Source organism: Oncorhynchus gorbuscha, linkage group LG22, assembly GCF_021184085.1.
Source record: "Oncorhynchus gorbuscha isolate QuinsamMale2020 ecotype Even-year linkage group LG22, OgorEven_v1.0, whole genome shotgun sequence".
Classification (NCBI taxonomy): Eukaryota; Metazoa; Chordata; class Actinopteri; order Salmoniformes; family Salmonidae; genus Oncorhynchus; species Oncorhynchus gorbuscha.
In genome coordinates, this window is record NC_060194.1 from 44,703,569 (window position 1) to 44,721,068 (window position 17,500).

General features: G+C 52.9%; 1 protein-coding gene across 8 annotated transcripts in view; it reads left to right on the forward strand.

The window, feature by feature from the left end:
• Positions 1-17,500, forward strand: part of LOC124009295 (receptor-type tyrosine-protein phosphatase F) — a 462,304-nt gene that overhangs the window by 357,668 nt on the left and 87,136 nt on the right. For all 8 annotated transcript variants that reach the window (XM_046320941.1, XM_046320940.1, XM_046320945.1 and 5 more), the window contains 6 exons: positions 601-723; positions 2,517-2,653; positions 5,342-5,439; positions 5,772-6,028; positions 9,235-9,316; positions 9,468-9,692. In XM_046320941.1, coding sequence (XP_046176897.1) covers positions 601-723; positions 2,517-2,653; positions 5,342-5,439; positions 5,772-6,028; positions 9,235-9,316; positions 9,468-9,692 — 922 coding nt within the window. The remainder of the gene's footprint in view (positions 1-600; positions 724-2,516; positions 2,654-5,341; positions 5,440-5,771; positions 6,029-9,234; positions 9,317-9,467; positions 9,693-17,500) is intronic.

The following is a 17,500-nucleotide window of genomic DNA, read 5'->3' on the forward strand; positions in this document are numbered from 1 at the left end:
ATGGCTATCTACTTAACAGAACTTGGCACAGTTGTTGTAACTGCCAGCTTTAATGCAGTCGAAGGTCCGCTGATGTTTTGGACACTTCTGGTACAAAATGGCCTTTAAGTCCTGCTCTGTTTCAGTCATCATGGTCAGTCCGGCTGTGTCCTTGCATCAACAAACTTTTTGAAATATTTGCGCTCTTTACGACGATTACAATTACGTATTTATTGTGTGTGTGTGTGTGTGTGTGTGTGTGTGTGTGTGTGTGTGTGTGTGTGTGTGTGTGTGTGTGTGTGTGTGTGTGTGTGTGTGTGTGTGTGTGTGTGTGTGTGTGTGTGTGTGTGTGTGTGTGTGTGTGTGTGTGTGTGTGTGTGTGTGTGTGTGTGTGTGTGTGTGTGTGTGTGTGTGTGTGTGTGTGTGTGTGTGTGTGTGTGTGTGTGTGTGTGTGTGTGTGTGTTACCAATATCCGCTGGAAAGAATCCTCCTACTTCTATATCTGAGTCTGTGAATAATGATGGGGGGGGGGGGTGTTTAAACGAAGTCCCGTCTCGTAGGACTAGATTGCCGACAGCCAATAGGCAGCGTGCACCTACTAACACACACTAGCGTTTTTAGGTTGACCACGTCGACCACCCAGCTGGCGTGGGATCCCCCAGCGCTGTCTGAGAGGAACGGGAAGATATTGCAGTATGTTGTGGTATACAGAGACATCAACAGCCACACCAACAGCACCAACAGGTACTATTCACTATTGATCCATTGATTGATTGATTGATTACAGTATATGCTCATTTAAAGCAGCAGGGTGCTCCAGCCAGAGACAGGATAGACAGGACCAGTCAAACGTTTGGAGTCATTTAATGGTTTTCTTTATTTGGACGATTTTCTACATTGTAGAATGAGGATATCTTCATGTCTTGCCAGAAAATGGACTTGGTGTTTTACCCCCCAATTTGTTTTAACCTTTATTTAACCAGGCAAGTCAGTTAAGAACAAATTCTTATTTCCAATGACGGCCTGGGAACAGTGGGTTAAACTGCCTGTTCAGGGGCAGAACGACAGATTTGTACCTTGTCAGCTCGGGGGTTTGAACTTGCAACCTTCCGGTTACTAGTCCAACTCTCTAACCACTAGGCTACCCTGTCGCCTCTACACTCCAACGACTAGGCTACCCTGCCGCCCTTACTATCTTCTAAATAGGGTATACCACCCCTACTACCTTCTAAATAGGGTATACCACCCCTACTATCTTCTAAATAGGGTATACCACCCCTACTATCTTCTAAACACCACCCCTACTATCTTCTAAATAGGGTATACCACCCCTACTATCTTCTGTACACCACCCCTACTATCTTCTAAACACCACCCCTACTACCTTCTGTATACCACCCCTACTATCTTCTGAACACCACCCCTACTACCTTCTGTACACCACCCCTACTACCTTCTGTACACCACCACTACTATCTCCTGTATACCACCCCTACTATCTTCTGTACACCACCCCTACTATCTTCTGTATACCACCCCTACTATCTTCTAAACACCACCCCTACTACCTTCTGTATACCACCCCTACTACCTTCTGTACACCACCACTACTATCTCCTGTATACCACCCCTACTATCTTCTAAACACCACCCCTACTATCTTCTAAATAGGGTATACCACCCCTACTATCTTCTGTACACCACCCTACTATCTTCTGAACACCACCCCTGTTCTTCTGTCCCCCCCTACTATCTTCTGCCCCCCTACTATCTTCTAAACACCCCCCTACTACCTTCTGTATACCACCCCTTACCTTGGTACACCACCACTACTATCTCCTGTCCACCCCTACTCCTTCTGTCCCACCACTCCTATCTCCTGTATACCACCCCCTATCTCCTGTACACCCTACTATCTCCTGTACACCACCACTACTCTCTGTCCCCCCTACTATCTCCTGTCCCCCCCTACTATCTCCTGTCCCACCACTACTATCTCCTGTCCACCCTACTATCTCCATACCACCCCTACTATCTCCTGTATGGTTCTTCTGAATACCACCCCTGCTATCTTCTGTATACCACCCCTACTATCTTCTGTATACCACCCCTACTATCTCCTGTACACCACCCCTACTCCTTCTGTACACCACCCCCTATCTTCTGTACACCCCCTACTATCTCCTGTACACCACCCCTACTATCTTCTGTCCCCCCCTACTATCTTCTGTCCCACCCCTACTATCTTCTGTATACCCCCCTACTATCTCCTGTCCCCTGTCCTTTGTATGTTATTGGTTCTGTCCTGTCCCCTGTCCTGTCCCCCTGTCCTGTCCCCTGTCCTGTCCCCCTGTCCCCCTGTCCTGTTCTGTCCCCCTGTCCTGTCCCCCTGTCCTGTCCCCCTGTCCTACATTGCTTTGTATGTTATTGGTTCTATAGACAGTGCTTTATATAATGTATCTATTGTTATCGTTGTTGTTATGATGTCTGTGTGAAAATAGGCTCTGAAAAATGAAATTGGTATCTTGTCTTAACAGGACGATGGACACACACATGACCATCCAGGGCCTGAAACATGACACCACCTATGACATCAGAGTCCAGGCGTTCACCAGTAGAGGAGGGGGACCCTTCAGTCCTAGTATACAGAGCAGGACAACATCTACCTCACCTGGTGAGACACACACACACTCTCTTACCACATCCATGTAATCACACTGACATGCACATAATGTATAGAGTGGAGCCTTGTCTTCTTAAACCCATCCTGCCCTCTCCTCTCCACCCCACAGTACCCCTCTCCTGCCCTCCTCCCCTCTCCTGCCCTCCTCTCGTCTCCTCTCCTCTCCTGCCCTCTCTCTCCCCTCCCCTCTCCTCTCCTGCCCTCTCCTCTCCACCCCACAGTACCCTCTCCTGCCCTCCTCTCTTCTCCTCCCTCTCTCCTCCCCTCCTCTCCTCTCTCCTCGCCTCTCCCTCCCTCCTCTCTTCTCCTCTCCTGCCCCCTCCCACCCCACAGTCCTCTCTCCTGCTCCTCTCCCTCTCCTCGCCTCCCCTCCTCTCTCTCTCCTGCCCTCTCCCACCCCACAGTCCCCTCTCCTGCCCTCCTCTCCTCTCCTGCCCTCTCCTCTCCACCCCACTCCCCTCTCCTGCCTCCTCCTCCTCCTCGCCTCCCCTCCCCTCCTCCCTCTCCTGCCCTCTCCCCTCCTCCCTCCTCTCCCCTCCCTCCTCCTCCTCTCCTCTCCTCCCTCTCCCCTCCCCTCCCTCTCTCCTCCCTGCCCTCCTTCTCTCCTCTCCTCCTGCCCTCTCCCCTCCTCTCTTCTCCTCTCCTGCCCTCTCCCTCCCTCTCCCTCTCCTCCTCCTCCTCTCTCCCCTCCCCTTCTCTCCTCTCCTGCCTCTCTCCCCTCCTCTCTTCTCCTCTCTCTCCTCCTCCCCTGCCCTCTCCCCTCCTCTCTCTCTCGCCTCTCCCTCCCCTCCTCCCTCCTCTCTCTCTCCTGCCCTCTCCCCTCCTCTCCTCTCCTCTCCTGCCCTCTCCCCTCCCCTCCCTCCTCTCCTCCTCTCCCTCCCTCCTCTCCTCTCCTCTCCCCCCTCCCCCTCCTCCCTCCCCTCCCCTCCTCTCCTCTCCCTCCTCCCTCTCCCCTCCTCTCCCTGCCCCTCCCCCTCTCCCTCTCTCTCTCCTCTCTCCCCCTCTCCCCTCCTCCCCTCCCTCTCTCCTCTCCCTCTCCTCCTCTCTCCTCTCCTCCCTCTCCCCCCCTCTCCTCCTGCCCTCTCCCCTCCTCCTCTCTCTCCTCCTCTCCTGCCCTCTCCCCCTCCTCCTCCTCTCCTCCCTCTCTCCCTCCCTCTCCTCTCCCCTCCCCCTCCCTCTCTCCCTCCTCCCTCTCCCCTCCTCTCTTCTCCTCTCCCCCCTCCCCTCCTCTCCTCCCCCTCCCCCCCCCCTCCTCCTCCCTCCCTTTCTCCCTCCCTCCCTCCCTCCTCCCTCTCCTCCTCCTCTCCGCTCCTCTCCCGCCTCTCCCCTCCTCTCCCCTCCCTCTCCTCCCTCTCCCCTCCCCTCCCTCTCCCCTCTCCTCCTCTCCCCTCCTCCCCTCCCTCCTCTCCCTCCCTCCCCTCTCCTCTCCTCTCCCTCCCCTCCTCTCCCCTCCTCCTCTCCCCCTCTCCCTCTCCCTCCCTCCCTCTCCCCTCCCCTCCTCCCCTCCCTCCCCCTCCTCTCCCTCCTCCTCCCCTCCCTCCCCTCCCCTCCTCCCCCTCCCCCCTCCTCTCCTCTCCCCAGTACCTTATTGATTAACAGAGCGTGTGTCTCATTGTATGCTACATTCACACTGTACCTCACGCTCCAGTCCTCTCACGCACCTCATTACCCTCATGGGCTGGTGTCCTCATGCGTTTCACCTCATACATGTTGGATAGATTATTTATTTATCACCAGATGTGAATATTTGAAGCCTCAGTCATCTCCTCCTACTGCAGTGTGCATGTCATGGTAATCACTGTGAACCTGGTGTGTTGTTGAATATTTGTAATCAATTGTAATAAAGAAAAGTGTTTAAAGTTGTCAGGTCCAGACAGTAATAATCTAAACTCGATATTTTAACCTCTCTCCCCTCCCCCTCTTCCCCCCCCCTCTCCTCCCCCTCTCCCCCTCCCCCTCTCCCCTCTCCTCCCCCTCCCCCCCCCCTCTCCCCCCTCTCCTCTCCCCTCCCCCCCCCCCCCTCCCCCCCCCCCCCCCCCCCTCTCCCCTCCCCCTCTCCCCCCCCCCTCCCCTCCTCTCTCCCCTCTCCCCTCTCCTCCCTCCCCCTCTCCTCTCCCCCTCTCCCCTCTCCCCTCCCCCCCCCTCTCCCCTCCCCCTCTCTCCCCTCTCCCCCTCTCCTCCCCTTCCCCCTCTCCTCTCCCCCCCTCCCCCCTCCCCCTCCCCCTCCCCCCTCCCCTCCCCTCCCCCTCTCCCCCCTCCCTCCCCCCCCCCTACCCTCCCCCCTCTCTCCCCCCCCCCCCCCTCCCTCCTCCCCTCTCCCCTCTCCTCCCCTCTCCCCTCCCCCCTCCCCCTCCCCCCCCCCCTCCCCCCTCTCCCCTCCCCTCCCCCCTCCCCCTCCCCCTCCTCCCCTCCCCTCCCTCCCCCTCCCCCCCCCTCTCCCCTCCCCTCCCCCCCCCCTCCCTCCCCCTCTCCCTCCCCCCTCTCCCCCTCTCCTCCCCTCCTCCCCTCCCCCCCCCCTCCCCTCCCCCCTCCTCCCCTCTCCCCCCTCCTCCCTCCCCCTCCCCTTCTCCCCTCCCCCTCCCCTCTCCCCTACCCTCCTCCCCTCCTCCCCCTCCCCTCCCCTCCCCCCCCTCTCCCCCCTCCCCCTCCCTCTCCCCCTCCCCCTCCCCCCTCCCCCAGCGTTTGCCACAAGCTTCGGCGTCAAAGCCGTCATGAAAACATCAGTCCTGCTCACGTGGGAAGTGCCAGAAAACTACAAGTCCCAAGTGCCTTTCAAGGTAAAAGTCTGTCTGTCTGTCTGTCTGTCTGTCTGTCTGCCTGCCTGCCTGCCTGCCTGCCTCTGTCTGTCTGCCTGCCTGCCTGCCTGTCTGTCTGTCTGTCCAGTCTGCCTGTCTGTCTGTCTGTCTGTCTGCTGTCTGTGTCTTCCTAACACTAACCACTATTTGACCTTGTGTGTGTGTGTGTGTGTGTGTGTGTGTGTGTGTGTGTGTGTGTGTGTGTGTGTGTGTGTGTGTGTGTGTGTGTGTGTGTGTGTGTGTGTGTGTGTGTGTGTGTGTGTGTGTGTGTGTGTGTGTGTGTGTGTGTGTGTGTGTGTTGTGTCTCTCTCCAGATCCTGTATAACCAGCAGAGTGTGGAGGTACAGGGGAACCTGAAGAGGAAGTTGATCACCCGACTACAGCCTGATACAGACTACAGCTTTGTGTTGATATCCAGAGGAAACACAGCTGGTGGTCTTCAGCAGCAGGTGTCCATCAGGACGACCCCAGACCTACTGAAGACTAAACCTGTCCTCTACTCTACTCAGCACAACCAGGAGGGGAAGCTCACTATAGACCTGCCTAAAGTACAGCCGACTAGTCAAGTCAGGTTAGTATCATCTAACTATAGCTACAACTAACACTACTATAGACCTGCCTAAAGTACAGCCGACTAGTCAAGTCAGGTTAGTATCATCTAACTATAGCTACAACTAACACTACTATAGACCTGCCTAAAGTACAGCCTACTAGTCAAGTCAGGTTAGTATCGTCTAACTACAGCTACAACTAACACTACTATAGACCTGCCTAAAGTACAGCCTACTAGTCAAGTCAGGTTAGTAGAACATGGCGCTAACACTACTATAGACCAGGGCCTACTAGTCAAGGGTTAGTATCGATCTACAGCTACAACTAACACTACTATAGACCTGTAGAATGTATGCACAACATGACTGTAAGTCGCTTTGGATAAAAGCGTCTGCTAAATGGCATATATTATTATATATTAGGTTAGTATGACATCGAACCATGAAAACACATACTCTTTGTAGAAAACAAACAGGAAGTAGCCCAAAAAGCGTCTTAAATGACATCAAACAGGAAGTAGCCCAAACTACTTTTGTAGACAACAAACAGGAAGTAGCCCAAACTCTTACTAGACATCAAACAGGAAGTAGCTCAAACTCTTTTTAGAAAACAAACAGGAAGTAGCCCAAACTCTTACTAGACATCAAACAGGAAGTAAACTCTTTTTAGCCCAAACTCTTACTAGACATCAAACAGGAAGTAGCCCAAACTCTTTGTAAAAATCAAACAGGAAGTAGCCCAAACTCTTTGTAGACAGCAAACAGGAAGTAGCCCAAACTCTTTGTAAAAAGCAAACAGGAAGTAGCCCAAACTCTTTGTAGAAAGCAAACAGGAAGTAGCCCAAACTCTTTGTAGAAAGCAAACAGGAAGTAGCCCAAACTCTTTGTAAAAAGCAAACAGGAAGTAGCCCAAACTCATTGTAGAAAGCAAACAGGAAGTAGCCCAAACTCTTTGTAGAAAGCAAACAGGAAGTAGCCCAAACTCTTTGTATAAAGCAAACAGGAAATAGCCCAAACTCTTTGTAGAAAGCAAACAGGAAGTAGCCCAAACTCTTTGTATAAAGCAAACAGGAAATAGCCCAAACTCTTTGTAGAAAGCAAACAGGAAGTAGCCCAAACTCTTTGTAGAGCAAACAGGAAGTAAATGACCCTTGTGCCATCTGAAAAGTCCATTCCTCTACTGCAGCACGAGCAAATTGCCAATACCTTTTTTTACCTTCTTTTGCGATCGGGACATTTTGGTCAAATTACCTCAAAATGACCCAAATGAAGAACTCAGAACGTCCAAATGGTTCCCTATTTCCCCCATAGGACTCTGGTTAAAAGTAGTGCACTATGTAGGGAATAGGGTGCCCTTTAGAATGCAGCCCCAGGAGTGACTGGTTACAGCTGGAAGATCCTTCCTCTGACACTGCTATCCCAGTCACCAGGGCAACCGAGGTCAGAGACTGGAACAGCGTCCTGATTGGTAAAAAGATTACTGTGCTGTGGAGCACGGTTGAGGCTTAACACACACACACACGTACACACATTGTGATGCTCAGTTCAGATTGACAGTGTAACTGCAGCTGGTTATTGAGTAGTAGGGGTCTTGTTAGATATGTCTTCAACCACTGAGATGAACAGAAAGATGGACCACACGGGGGGAGCATAGAGGAGAGGAGAGGGGAGGGGAGGGGAAAGGGGAGGGGAGGAGGAGGGGAGGGGAGGGGAAAGGAGAGGGGAGGGGAGGAGAGCGGAGGAGAGGAGAGGAAAGGAGAGGGGAAAGGAGGAGGGGAGGGGAGGAGAGGGAGGGGAGGAGAGGAGGGGAGGGGAGAGGAGAGGGAGGGGGAGGAGAGGAGAGGGAGGAGAGGGGAGGAGAGGGGAGGGGAGAGGGGAGGAGAGAGGGGAGGAGAGGGGAGGAGAGGAGAGGAGGAGGAGAGGAGAGGAGAGGGGAGGGGAGGAGAGAGGGGAGGGGAGGAGAGGGAGGAGAGGAGAGGAGAGAGGAGGGGGAGAAGAGGAGGGTAGGAGGAGGGGAGGCGGCAGGAGAGGGTAGGAGAGGGGAGGGGAGGAGAGGAGAGGGGAGGGCAGAGGAGGGGAGAGGGGAGGGTAGAGAGGTAGAGAAGAGACCGTTTAAAAAAGGGTGCTTGGTATTTCCTCATCCTCATATAGGATGATGTGACGGGCGGCAGGGTAGTCTAGTGGTTAGAGTGTAGAGGCGGCAGGGTAGTCTAGTGGTTAGAGTGTAGAAGCGGCAGGGTAGCCTAGTGGTTAGAGTGTAGAGGCGGCAGGGTAGTCTAGTGGTTAGAGTGTAGAGGCGGGTAGCAGTGGTTAGAGTGTAGAGGCGGCAGGGTAGTGTGGTTAGAGTGTAGAGGCGGCAGGGTAGTCTAGTGGTTAGAGTGTAGAAGCGGCAGGGTAGCCTAGTGGTTAGAGTGTAGAGGCGGCAGGGTAGTCTAGTGGTTAGAGTGTAGAGGCGGCAGGGTAGTCTAGTGGTTAGAGTGTAGAGGCGGCAGGGTAGTCTAGTGGTTAGAGTGTAGAGGCGGCAGGGTAGCCTAGTGGTTAGAGTGTAGAGGCGGCAGGGTAGTCTAGTGGTTAGAGTGTAGAGGTGGCAGGGTAGCCTAGTGGTTAGAGTGTAGAGGCGGCAGGGTAGTCTAGTGGTTAGAGTGTAGAGGTGGCAGGGTAGCCTAGTGGTTAGAGTGTAGAGGTGGCAGGGTAGCCTAGTGGTTAGAGTGTAGAGGCGGCAGGGTAGTCTAGTGGTTAGAGTGTAGAGGTGGCAGGGTAGCCTAGTGGTTAGAGTGTAGAGGCGGCAGGGTAGCCTAGTGGTTAGAGTGTAGAGGCGGCAGGGTAGTCTAGTGGTTAGAGTGTAGAGGCGGCAGGGTAGCCTAGTGGTTAGAGTGTAGAGGTGGCAGGGTAGTCTAGTGGTTAGAGTGTTGGACTAGTAACCGGAAAGTTGCAAGTTCAAACCCCCGAGCTGACAAGGTACAAATCTGTCGTTCTGCCCCTGAACAGGCAGTTAACCCACTGTTCCCAGGCCGTCATTGAAAATTGCCTAGTCAAATAAAGGTAAAAAAAAAAAAAAAAATGTCATCTTCCTGAGGAGGATGATCTGGCCAATCGGCAGTTTATTCACCGTTCCTACACTGCTGCTTTTGACTTAATTACATTTTTTTTTGTGAAAAGACCTAATTGAATCTGAACTAAATATGTTGGTCTGTACATGCCATGTGTTGTGCGGTTTTGTTCTCAGATGGTACTACATCGTGGTGGTGCCTGTGTCCCCGTCGTCGTCACGGCGATGGGAGAACCCCGACGAGATGGACCTGGAGGAGGTGAGTGGTCTTGGCAGGGTTGTCACGGTAACCCTAGAGCATGTGTATGTACGGGGGGGGGGTTTAGGGTTCGTCTGAACCAACAGTTACCTACTCCACTGACCCCTTCAACGTCAACCTTTAACCTCTAATCTGGAAACCATGTCCTCAGCTGTTGGAGTCTGGCGAGGGTCCTGTCCTGCGTCGCAGACGCCAGGTCGAGCCCACGCGGCCGTACATCGCCGCCAAGCTGCCCTCCCTGCCCGCTACGTTCACCCTGGGAGATGAGAAGAATTACAACGGCTTCTACAACCGTCCCCTGCCGGGGCACCAGCGCTACCTGGCCTTCATACTGGCTGCACTGAAGGAGCAAGACACGGACAACAGTGACAAACATGTACGAAGTAGAGACAGATACACACACACACACACCACATACACCACACACACATACACCACACACACCACATACACCACATACACACACACACATACACCACACACACCACATACACCACACACACATACACACACACACACACACACACACACACACACACACACACACACACACACACACACACACACACACACACACACACACACACACACACACACACACACACACACACACATACACACACACACACACACACACACACACACACACATACACACACACACACACACACACACACACACACACACACACACACACACACACACACACACACACACACACACACACACACACACACACACACACACACACACAGGTCTATATGGGGGGTCTATAGTGACACTAGGTCTATATGGGGGGTCTATAGTGACATTAGTAACTACTGTTGTACTCTGGGACCTGTGGAGTCAAGTTCCTGTCCAGTTGTCCAACAGGACCGAGCCCCCAGCTCTCTCTCCGTGGGCTGAGGAAACTCCAGTGCAGGACAATGAAAGTCAGATAGACCCAGATACCGATAGTGCTGGCATGCAGGAGGACCCTTCTTTTCTCTCTCTCTCTCTCTCTCTCTCTCTCTCTCTCTCTCTCTCTCTCTCTCTCTCTCTCTCTCTCTCTCTCTCTCTCTCTCTCTCTCCCTCTGCCCCTCCCTCTCCTCTGTCTCTGTCTCTGTCTCTCTCTCTCTCTATCTCTCCCCCCTCTGGGACAGTGAGAGCCGTGGTAAAGCAGGACTGATTGCCGTGAAGCGTGGCCTTAACTGTCCCTAAAGCCTCACCATGAACCCTTCCTCCGCTTTCAGAGGGAGACAGAGAGAGACAAGAGAGGGTTGGAGAAAGTGAGAGAGTGTTTTCCTTCACGGACATTAGTATCCCTGAGGCTGATAAACATGTCTGGGAGATGGGAAATGGGATAAGATATGCTGGGTGACTATAAAAACGATGAACTCTATCATTTATACACGACCACAGAGAGAGAGTGTTAAATAAATAACATGATGGAGGGAGGAAGGACGAGAAGAGGGAAGAATGGAGAGAGAGGAAGTAGTCAGGAAGGGAGGGTTTGAGAGAGGGTGAGAGAGAAACAGAGAGAGAGCGAGAGAGAGAGAAGGAAGGAGAGTCCATTCAGTTCCTCTGATAAGATAAGAGAGGTAGGAAAAGAAGGAAAACATTTACCAGTAACTTTATTATGGAAGGATTGTGAAAGGAGTGGATAAGAGAGAGACAGAGGACGAGTGGAGAAACTGAACAGAGAGAGACTGAGGAAAGGAGAGACTGAACAGAGAGAGACTGAGGAAAGGAGAGACTGAACAGAGAGAGACAGAGGACGAGTGGAGAAACTGAACAGAGAGAGACTGAGGAAAGGAGAGACTGAACAGAGAGAGACAGAGGAGAGGAGAGACTGAACAGAGAGAGACTGAGGAAAGGAGAGACTGAACAGAGAGAGACTGAGTAGAGGAGAGACTGAACAGAGAGAGACTGAGTAGAGGAGAGACTGACAGAGAGAGACAGAGGAGAGGAGAGACTGAACAGAGAGAGACTGAGTAGAGGAGAGACTGACAGAGAGAGACTGAGGAGAGGAGAGACTGAACAGAGAGAGACAGAGAGAGACTGAGGAGATGAGAGACTGAACAGAGAGACACGGAGGACGAGTGGAGAGACTGAACAGAGAGAGACTGAGGAGAGGAGAGACTGAACAGGGAGAGACTGAGGAGAGGAGAGACTGAACAGAGAGAGACTGAGTAGAGGAGAGACTGAACAGAGAGAGACAGAGGACGAGTGGAGAGACTGAACAGAGAGACACGAAGGACGAGTGGAGAGACTGAACAGAGAGAGACTGAGGAGAGACTGAACAGAGAGATACAGAGGAGAGGAGAGACTGAACAGAGAGAGACAGAGGACGAGTGGAGAGACTGAACAGAGAGACACGGAGGACGAGTGGAGAGACTGAACAGAGAGAGACAGAGGAGAGGAGAGACTGAACAGAGAGAGACAGAGGAGAGGAGAGACTGAACAGAGAGAGACAGAGGAGAGGAGAGACTGAACAGAGAGAGACAGAGGACGAGTGGAGAGACTGAACAGAGAGAGAGAGAGGACGAGTGGAGAGACTGAACAGAGAGAGACAGAGGACGAGTGGAGAGACTGAACAGAGAGACACGGAGGACGAGTGGAGAGACTGAACAGAGAGAGAGAGGAGAGACTGAACAGAGAGAGAGAAGAGACTGAACAGAGAGAGCAGGAGAGGAGAGGAGAGACTGAACAGAGAGAGAGGAGAGACTGAACAGAGAGAGCAGGAGAGGAGAAACTGAACAGAGAGAGGAGAGACTGAACAGAGAGAGAAGAGACTGAACAGAGAGAGCAGGAGAGGAGAGGAGAGACTGAACAGAGAGAGCAGGAGAGGAGAGACTGAACAGAGAGAGCAGGAGAGGAGAGACTGAACAGAGAGAGACAGAGAGAGGAATAGGGGAGATATACAGTGTTAATGTTGCCCTGAGGCTCCATCTCTGTTCCACTTTGATACAGATATTAGGAGGAGCACTCAAAGAGAGAGACAGGAGAGAGCAAGGGGAGAGAGGGACAGGAGAGAGAGAGGGGAGAGAGAGGGACAGGAGAGAGCAAGGGGAAAGAGAGGGACAGGAGAGAGCAAGGGGAGAGAGAGACAGGAGAGAGCAAGGGGAGAGAGGGACAGGAGAGAGCAAGGGGAGAGAGGGACAGGGGAGAGCAAGGGGAAAGAGAGGGACAGGAGAGAGCAAGGGGAGAGAGAGGGACAGGAGAGGAGAGCAGAGAGAGCGGAGAACTAGAGAATAGAGATATAGAGGACAGCAGTGTGTAACCATCCTGAGGAGACACCCCACCAGCAGGAAACAGTAACTGGAGCCATGATGTGTGTTAACATGCTGCTTTGTTTGTCCGGCACACAACCCCCCAGGGTTATTTAACGAGGAGCAGGAGAGGTGAAACAACATGTCAACACAGTGGCCTAGCATGTTACGGTCCAGTTAGACACTAGCAATGTATTAGGGCACCCTATTCCCTATGGGCCCTGGTCAAAAGTAGTGCCCTATATAGGGGATAGTGTATCTTTTGGGATTCAACCTTGGTGTAGTTTGAACCCTCTGACTACAGTAACACTCAGTAGAGCTGTTGCATTACTGCACCCTCTCTCTGGCTCTTCTTTCCTTTCCTCCCTTCCCTCTCCTTCCCTCTCCTCTCCCTCTCCTCTCCTTCCCTCTCCTTCCCTCTCCCTCTTCCCTCTCCTCCCCTCTCCTCTCCTTCCCTCTCCTCCTCCCCCTCTCCTCTTCCCTCCCTCTCCCTCCTCTCCTCCCCCTCTCCTCTCCTTCCCTCTCCTCTCCTTCCCTCTCCTTCCCTCTCCTCTCCCCTCCTCCCTCTCCTCCCCTCTCCTCCCTTCCCTCTCCTCTCCCTTCCCTCTCCTCCCCTCTCCTCTCCTCCCCTCTCCTTCCCTCTCCTCCCCTCTCCTCCCTTCCCTCTCCCTCTCCTTCCCTCTCCTCCCCTCTCCTCTCCTTCCCTCTCTCTCTCCCTCTCCTTCCCTCTCCTCCCCTCTCCTCTCCTCCCCCTCCCTCTCCTTCCCTCTCCTCTCCTCCCCTCTCCTCCCCTCCCTCTCCTCCCCTCTCCTTCCCTCTCCTCCCCTCTCCTCTCCTTCCCTCTCCTCCCCTCTCCTTCCCTCTCCTCTCCTCCCCTCTCCTCTCCTTCCCTCTCCTCTCCCCCTCTCCTCCTCTCCTCCCCTCTCCTCTCCTCCCCTCTCCTCTCCTTCCCTCCCCCCCTCCTCTCCTTCCCTCTCCTCCCCTCTCCTCTCCTTCCCTCTCCTCCCTCTCCTCCCCTCCCTCCCTCTCCTCTCCTTCCCTCTCCTCCCCTCTCCTCCCTCCCTCTCCTTCCCTCTCCTCCCCCTCTCCTCTCCTTCCCTCTCCTCTCCTTCCCTCTCCTCTCCCCCCTCTCCTCTCCTTCCCTCTCCTCTCCTTCCCTCTCCTCCCCTCTCCTCTCCTTTCCCTGTCCTATCATTTCATCCCCTCTCCTCCCCTCTCCTCTCCTTCCCTCTCCTCTCCCCTCTCCTCTCCTTCCCTCTCCTCTCCTTCCCTCTCCTCCCCTCTCCTCTCCTTCCCTCTCCTCCCCTCTCCTCCCTCTCCTTCCCTCTCCTTCCCTCCCTCTCCTTCCCTCTCCTCCCCCTCTCTCTCCTCCCCTCTCCTCTCCCTTCCCTCTCCTCCCCTCTCCTCTCCTCCCTCTCCTCTCCTCCCCTCTCCTCTCCTTCCCTCTCCTCCCCTCTCCTCTCCTCCCCTCTCCTCTCCTTCCCTCTCCTCCCCTCTCCTCTCCTTCCCTCTCCTCTCCTCCCCTCTCCTCCCCTCCTCTCCTTCCCTCTCCTCTCCTTCCCTCTCCTTCCCTCTCCTCTCCTCCCTCTCCTCCCTCTCCTCTCCTTCCCTCTCCTCCCCTCTCCTCTCCTCCCCTCCTCTCCTTCCCTCTCCTCCCTCTCCTCTCCTTCCCTCTCCTCTCCTTCCCTCTCCCTCCCCTCTCCTCTCCTTCCCTCTCCTCTCCTTCCCTCTCCTCCCTCCCTCTCCTCCCCTCTCCTCTCCTTCCCTCCTCCTCCCCTCTCCTCTCTTCCCTCTCCTCTCCTTCCCTCTCCTCCCTCTCTCCTCCTCCCCTCTCCTCCCCTCTCCTCTCCTCCCCTCCTCCTCTCTGCACTCCCTCTCCTCCCCTCTCCTCTCCTTCCCTCTCCTCTCCTTCCCTCTCCTCCCTCTCCTCCCTCTCCTCCCCTCTCCTCTCCTTCCCTCTCCTCTCCTTTCCTGTCCTCTCCTTTCCTTTCCTATCATTTCATCCCCTTCCCTCTCCTTTCCTTTCCTATCATTTCATCCCCTCTCCTCTCCTTTCCTGTCCTTACCTCTCCTCCCCTCAAAAATGTTTTCCTTTCCTCTCCTTTCCTCTCCCTTTCTCTCCTTTCCTCTCCTCATTTCCTTCCCTCTCCTTTCCTCTTCTCTCATTTCCTCTCCTTTTCTCTCCTTTCCTCTCCTCTCCTTCACTCTCCTCATTTCCTTCCCTCTCCTTCCCTCTCCTCATTTCCTTTCCTTTCCTCTCCTTTCATCTTCTCTCATTTCCTCTCCTCCTTTCCTCTCATTTCCTCTCCGTTTCTCTCCTTTCCTCTCCTCATTTCCTTCCCTCTCCTCATTTCCTCTCATTTCATCTCCTTTCCTCCCACACACATTCAACTTAGTTTTCACTTTCTTTGTCTTCATCTTTCTTATTCTGTCTTTTTCTCTCTCTGTCTCTTTTCATCTCTCTCTTTCTCGTCATATAGCTCATTCTCTTTCTCCACATCTTTTAATTCGTCAGATAGCCTAGGTTGCTGGTTCGAATCCCCGGGCCGACTGGCAAGGCACTTAACCCAGATGGCTCCTCTAAGTCACCCTGGATGAGAGCGTCTGCTAAATGACGACAACTGAAATGACATTTAAAAAAAGGTCATACTTGTCAAACAGAGACACTTTCAGACATAGAGGAAGAACAGGAAGTCCAACACTTAGAAGAGGAAGTCAAACACGTAGGACAGGAAGTCAAACACTTAGGGCAGGAAGTCAAACACTTAGGACAGGAAGTCCAACACTTAGAACAGGAAGTCAAACACGTAAGACAGGAAGTCAAACACTTAGGACAGGAAGTCAAACACTTAGGACAGGAAGTCAAACACTAAGGACAGGAAGTCAAACAGGAACAGGAAGTCCTGTGTTGTGGTGCTGCTTAGGACACTGGAGTGATTTCACACACAATTTGTCATGTGTTTTAATTTAACGTAACCTTTATTTAATTAGGCAGGTCAGTTGAGAACAAATTCTGATTCGAACAAGCAAGCTAGGATACCTGACAAAAGAAAATATGAGGAGAGAGAGAATGAGCTATATGATGAGGAGAATGAGCTATATCACTAGGAGAGAGAGAATGAGCTATATGATGAGGAGAGAGAGAATGAGCTATATGATGAGGAGAGAGAAATGAGCTATATGATGAGGTGAAAGAGAATGAGCTATATGACTAGGAGAGAGAGAATGAGCTATATGATGAGGAGAGAGAGAATGAGCTATATCACTAGGAGAGAGAGAATGAGCTATATGATGAGGAGAGAGAGAATGAGCTATATGATGAGGAGAATGAGCTATATGATGAGGAGAGAGAGAATGAGCTATATGATGAGGAGAAAGAGACCGAGAGAGAAAGCAGGGTGTCTGTAGAGACAAGCACTGAGACGCAGTACCTTTAGACCACTCTGACTAACGCTGAGCCACTCTGGATCACCACAGAGCTTCCACACCACACCTCCTTTGTTGATTTAAAATAGGTTAGAGTACAGTAGAGACAACTGGCTTTCAGTAATCACTCTCCTAAACTCTCTGCACCAACTAACATGGGATGCTATTGAAACACCTATTGTATGATCTCACAAAGACACGTAGAGATGTATTGGGACACTGTCTTGTCGCAGACTCTCCAGAAGCGTTCAGCACCCTCGTAGCTCTACAGTCTAACACCAGTCTAACCTGGATACGCAGACTGCACAGCAGGAAGGAGAATTAACGTGCTAAAACAAGAATATAGTGTATGTGTGTCACACCTATCTCCTTGTCTTCCTCTCTCCTTGTCTTCCTCTCTCCTCCTTGTCTTCCTCTCTCTCTTGTCTTCCTCTATCCTTGTCTTCCTCTCCTTTTCCTTTTCTTCCTCTATCCTTGTCTTCCTCTCTCCCTGTCTTCCTCTCTCCTTGTCTTCCTCTCTCCTTGTCTTCCTCTCTCCTTGTCTTCCTCTCTCCTTGTCTTCCTCTCTCCCTGTCTTCCTCTCTCCTTGTCTTCCTCTCTCCTTGTCTTCCTCTCTCCTTGTCTTCCTCTCTCCTTGTCTTCCTCTCTCCTTGTCTTCCTCTCTCCTTGTCTTCCTCTCTCCCTGTCTTCCTCTCTCCCTTGTCTTCCTCTCTCCTTGTCTTCCTCTCTCCTTGTCACACCTCTCTCCTTGTCTTCCTCTCTCCTTGTCACACCTCTCCTTGTCACACCTCTCTCCTTGTCTTCCTCTGTCCTTGTCTTCCTCTCTCCTTGTCTTCCTCTCTCCTTGTCACACCTCTCTCCTTGTCTTCCTCTCTCCTTGTCTTCCTCTCTCCTCTCCTGTCTTCCTCCCTCCTTGTCTTCCTCTCTCCTTGTCTTCCTCTCTCCTTGTCTTCCTCTCTCCTTGTCTTCCTCTCTCCTTGTCTTCCTCTCTCACACCTCTCTCCTTGTCACACCTCTCTCCTTGTCACACCTCTCTCCTTGTCTTCCTCTCTCCTTGTCTTCCTCTCTCCTTGTCTTCCTCTCTCCTTGTCTTCCTCTCTCCTTGTCACTTCCTCTCTCCTTGTCTTCCTCTCTCCTCTGTCTTCCTCTCTCCTTGTCTTCCTCTTTCCTTGTCTTCCTCTCTCCTTGTCTTCCTCTCTCCTTGTCACACCTCTCTCCTTGTCTTCCCCTCTCCTTGTCTTCCTCTCTCCTTGTCTTCCTCTCTCCTTGTCTTCCTCTCTCCTTGTCTTTCTCTCTCCTTGTCTGTCTTCCTCTCTCCCTGTCTTTCTCTCCGCTTATATTTCTCTCTCCATCTTCCTCTCTCCTTGTCTTCCTCTCTCCTTGTCTTCCTCTCTCCCTGTCTTCCTCTCTCCCTGTCTTCCTCTCTCCTTGTCTTCCTCTCTCCTTGTCTTCCTCTCTCCTTGTCACACCTCTCTCTCTTGTCTTCCTCTCTCCTCCCTGTCTTCCT